The sequence below is a fragment of the Mytilus trossulus genome, chromosome 10 (genome assembly GCF_036588685.1).
Source record: "Mytilus trossulus isolate FHL-02 chromosome 10, PNRI_Mtr1.1.1.hap1, whole genome shotgun sequence".
NCBI classification, from domain to species: Eukaryota; Metazoa; Mollusca; class Bivalvia; order Mytilida; family Mytilidae; genus Mytilus; species Mytilus trossulus.
Window position 1 is genome coordinate 3,485,106 of NC_086382.1, and position 5,276 is coordinate 3,490,381.

The 5,276-nt window shown below is 33.0% G+C and overlaps 1 protein-coding gene across 1 annotated transcript; it reads right to left on the bottom strand.

Moving 5' to 3' along the window:
- Positions 1-1,536: 1,536 nt before the first annotated feature.
- Positions 1,537-4,722, bottom strand: LOC134685994 (uncharacterized). Its single transcript, XM_063545700.1, has 2 exons — positions 4,672-4,722; positions 1,537-2,639 (listed from the first exon to the last, which is right to left on the bottom strand). The coding sequence occupies exon 2, from the start codon at positions 2,634-2,636 to the stop codon at positions 1,581-1,583; it is 1,056 nt and encodes a 351-aa protein (XP_063401770.1). The 5' UTR covers positions 2,637-2,639; positions 4,672-4,722; the 3' UTR covers positions 1,537-1,580.
- Positions 4,723-5,276: the final 554 nt, after the last annotated feature.

A 5,276-nucleotide genomic window follows, 5' to 3' on the forward strand; every position in this document is an offset into this window, starting at 1 on the left:
ACTAGTTTTTGGTGCTATTCGTGTTGCATAGTCTTTATTTTTCTACGTTGTGTCATATGTACTTATATTTGACTGGTTTTTTTTTTTATTTTTAGCCATGGCGTTGTCAGTTTATTTTCGATTCATAAGTTTGACTGTCCCTCTGGAATTTTTCGCTCCTCTTCTATCAACGATTCTTCACGTCGTCCACACCATAACAAGACAACACCTTAACCAATTTTCAGTTGAATATAATTCTATAAGGTTCCAGGGTTATAATTTAATACGCAAGACACGCATTTCGTCTACATAAGACTCATCAGTGAAGCTCAGATCAAAAGTAGTTATAAAACCGAAAAAGTACAAAGTTGAAGAGCATTGAGGACCCGAAATTCCAAAAGGTTGTGACATACACGGCTAAGGTAATCTATTTCCGGTATAAGATAATCCTTAGTTTTTTCGAAGAATTTAGAAGTTTTTGTCAACACAACAGGAAATGTATTAAAATGACCATTTAATTGATATTCTTGTCAACACCGAAGTGCTGACTTCTGGGCAAGTGATACCCTCGGGGACGAAACGTCCACCTGCAGGGGCATCGACTTAGTGGTGTAAATAGTTATCAAAGGTACCAGGATTATAATTTAATACGCCAGATCGACGCACGTTTCGGTCTACATAAGACTCATTAGTGACGCTCACAGCAAAATAGTTATAAAGCCAAACAAGTACAAAGGTGAAGAGCATTGAGGACCCGAAATTTCAAAAGTTGCGCCAAATACGTATAAGGTTATCTATTCCTGGGATAAGAAAATCCTTTGGTTTTCGGAAACTTTCAAGTTTTGTCAACAGGAAATTTATTAAAATGACAATATAATTGATATTCATATCAACACCGAAGTTCTACCTACTTGGCTGGTGATACCCTTGGAGACGAAACGCCCACCACTAGTTGCATAGACTTAGTGAACTGTTCCAAATCTGTATCATGTCAGTTAGTACCAGTGCCTGAACCCGCCGCCCTTACGAGTAGGCAACGAAAAGCGTGAACCGTCTCAACATGACATATTCCATGCCTGCAAGCGAATTTGTCAGTGGCGTAGTAGTATGTTTTGGTGATTTAATTGGAAGATGTGATATTGTCCTTCACGTAATTACAGTTAAAAACTAGAAACTTTTTGAAGTTAAGAAGATCTGTTTTCTGTTTTCTGTTTTCTTTAAAAAGATCCGGATCATTTGTTGAAAAAAAACCCGGACAATTGAAAACAATGAATTGTTTGATTAAATACAAGTTAATTGTGGTATATTGTTGCTCACAATTGTATAGTTTTCAAAATAAGAGGGGTAGTTATGAAAAAAAACCTATTATAAATACGAAATAGCAGCTAATTGACAATCTCACATGTTTTATCACTCGATCTACATCGAATAAAAAATGGACCGATTCACTCGAGAAACCAGGATAATAGTTTGACACTAAACCTACCATGAGAATGCTTTATTTGAAGAGCGGAAATGTAAGACACCACGAGATACGTTATCGTTAGCTTTTCAAAAACAGAATAGTTAAGATCCGAACGGACAAAGCATCAACCAATTCTTTATTTGGATTTCGTGAAAATATGAATTTTTTGCCAACCTTTTCCTCTATTAGAGAGTTGTTTCCAATTTGTAGTTAAATATGGATACCTTATTTTACCATATACTCTATGGGCATTAAAAACCAGTTCTTCATGATTGTGATTATACGGAACACCTATAGTCAGAGAGCCACCAGTCTTCGTTACACACCAAGCACGTGCTATTGCTATAATATCTCCCCATGGATTTAATGCGTCACCATATCTACCTAATCCCGAATGTTCTATAGAACTATACGTAACAATAGCATCAAACGTTCCCAAAGTATCATTTAAATAACGCATACGAAAATCAAACGGGACTATAGTTTTCACTTTTGGATGTTGGGATATGATACTACCATATTCCAATGTTAATACTTCTCGTGCACCTGCTTCTAGGACGCATGCCTCAACCCAAGGGATTTCTGATCCAATAACCATTACTCTACCGTTTTTAATATGTGGTGCGTGATTTAGTCCATCTCTCAGATCATTTGTGTCTGCAGTTCCGTAGGTACCATGTAAATTTCCTTGTTTTGCCATATTTATCCAGTCTTCAATCAATTTCTCAGACCACACTGATTGCCATGCTTTCTTACCCAAATATGGTGCACGATCAAAGTACCATTTTGTAACTGGAATCCGGTTATTCATGGTAAATTCATTGATCATATTTTTAGGAATTGTTTTGGGTGTATGCAGTAATCCATGTGCACGGTCTATATATTCGTTCCTAAATATTTCCCCACAGTTTACTGAAGATGTTATGTGATCAAAAAAAGGTCCTGGTGAACCTTTTCTTGTTGTATTGCATAGTTGGCCACAGTCCAGACGAATGCTATCAAAAGGGCTCAACGGTTTCTTAGGGTCCGAAATATATCTTATGGGTGTATTCTGTTTGTTGTTATACATATTTATGAGAAAAGTTGTTGAGTTGGCTATTGGCTGCACAAAGTATTTAGGGAAGACAGTACATGAAATAACAATAACAAATATCACAACACCAAACGTTTTCCTGTGCTTCATGCCCAACATTTTCTAAAAAACACAATATATGAATTAGCAAACATTGTAGCCAGCAACTACTGTCACTGTATTAGAAAATAATTAGAAAGCATCTTTTCAAATTAGGTGTTAAAATCTTTTCAATCCAATATGAAATCTATACTGTTTTTATTGTTTTGTGATACCGCCTTGTCTCAAAACAAAATATAGTATGTACCACTGAAGAGAGACGAAAAATACCCCCCCCCCCCAAAAAAAAAAAAATTGATAAAAAAATAAATAAAAAATAAATAAAAAATAAATCATCAGTCGAAAATTAACTAACAACAAAAAAAGAAAATTACCAAAAGACAAACAAGAGTATACAAAACACAACTTAGAAAACAAGACTGATCAATACGGAACCAGCTAAAACCCGGAATCGATCTCAGGTCACCTTACGGGTAAGTAGAGCTCCACATGTAGCATCCGTGATGTTCATGAAAGTACAAAACCCGGTGACGAATGGAATTTGGTAGGTCACAATCTGATAAAAAAATTGGAACATGATTGTGGCTATGAAGACAGGAACATATCCGTCATAACTCGAAAGTAGTATATTAGTATCACGATCATAGACCACTTCAAAACAGAACGTAGAAAAAAGCTAATCGCTAAATTAGTTCACCCCAACTCAAAATCCCCGATCTCGAATTATTTCAAATGAACACATCGTATTCATTTATTATACACATCAATTAAGTTTGCAGATGATTCGCTACTTAAAAGCCTAGTTGTCATTTTATGGACACATTGAAGAAGTTATTCATTCATACTGATAATGTGTATATCAATCGGAAAACAAAATATAATAAATTAGCAAAAGTAACATTTGGAAAACACCACTTGCATTTTAATAGCATATTTACCTTGAATTCATTTACTTCCAATAAAGTTTTGAAAACTTTTCTTTGTAAACCGATTTATATAACAACCCACCCAAGGATATACAGCGATTACGTATACATAATAACATCCAAATATACTAACACAATCTTCTAGTATACTTTTGTATGTATATGCTATCATAAACAAGGATAATCACACGAAAACACAATATTTGATATTAGACGTGTAAAAAAGAGAATTGAAGACTGCGCTATTGTTAGATAAAAATACCGATACGTTATTGAATTGTAGACTTTCTAAAATGCAAAAAAAATCTCGCAAAGAGGATTTATTTTTGCGGTGTTTGATAATGAATTATTACAGATTTTAAGAATTTTCTTATCCTAGGCATACATATTACCTTAGCCGTATTTGGCACAACGTTTTGGAATGTTGGAATTTCAATACTGTTCAACTTTATACTTGTTTGCCTATATTGATCTGAGCGTGACTGGTGAGCTAGACACGTGCGTCTGGCGGATCAAATTATAAGCCTGGTATTCTTGAGAACTATTTATATAGAAAGTGAACAGTTTAAGTCTACTCCAAATGATAGGATGATTATGGGCAGTCTATATATTTATTTTCTATACCTTATATCAAAATTGATAAAAATGTACTGGCTAATAAAATATTACGTGGTATGAACTAATTATTGCAAATAAAAATTGGTAGGTGTTTTTCTCGCTAAATTCAGAGTATGATGATTTTGCAGAAGTGGTTTGTTTACAACCATAAAACTATTCAAGTTGTCTTTTTTATAAAGTTCGCCAAAAAATATCACATTCAAAATGATCACAATCAAATTATTTATGGTGTATTTTTTGAGAATGAAATCTTTACCGTGACATGCAGTATAAGAATTTGTCCTTTTCATTCCGCCATTTTGGTTTTCTTTGTGGATTCTGTTTTAAAAAAATTAGGAAAATTCATTCCACTAATAAGATGCATTTTAGTGCATCTTTTTACGTAAAACTTCACTATGAATTTTGTCACGATATGATAAAGACTTACATATGTTTGTTTTTGAAGTTATTATCAAGACGAACTTCAAGAAATATCTTTGAAACATGCTGTTAGTAATATTGTATACGTAATACAATAAAAATTATATTTGAGGTATAAAAATTGATCTTACCTTTCAACATTACACTATTGAAGATCCTCACGTTTTGTGTTAAAAGTTATGTACCATGTTTGGAAATGCTATTCTTAGTTAAATGAAATATTCACATAATCAATTTAATATGATATGATATAGATATGATTATGTTCGGTTGATTGCAATTCAAAAGTCACATTATGGATATTTTGTAGCATCTTGAAATACATGTATAACAATATATAGAAAATCACATGAAAATAGTCAAATACCCTTTTTGTCAATAAAAAGAAGAAAAAATCAATTTAACTTGCAAATGTAGATATGTATGAGCCTTTTTACGGATGTGCTTGGTCTTCCTACTTAAAACTCATAAAAGCGTCCCCTAAACTTGTAACCTTGAAAATCACCAATAAAATCACATTCAAAATAAACACAATTAAATAAACTATAACTTTTGATTGGACTATAAAATCTTTACCTTAATATTTTTATTAGGACTGTTCCTTGTTATTCCATCACTGTTGGTTTTCTATGAGTATATTTTATATAAAAATAATCGTTACCTTCCAGCAATATTCATGCAACTAATACGATGCTGTTCATGTCATCTTTTTACTTTACACGTTTATACTTTTTTG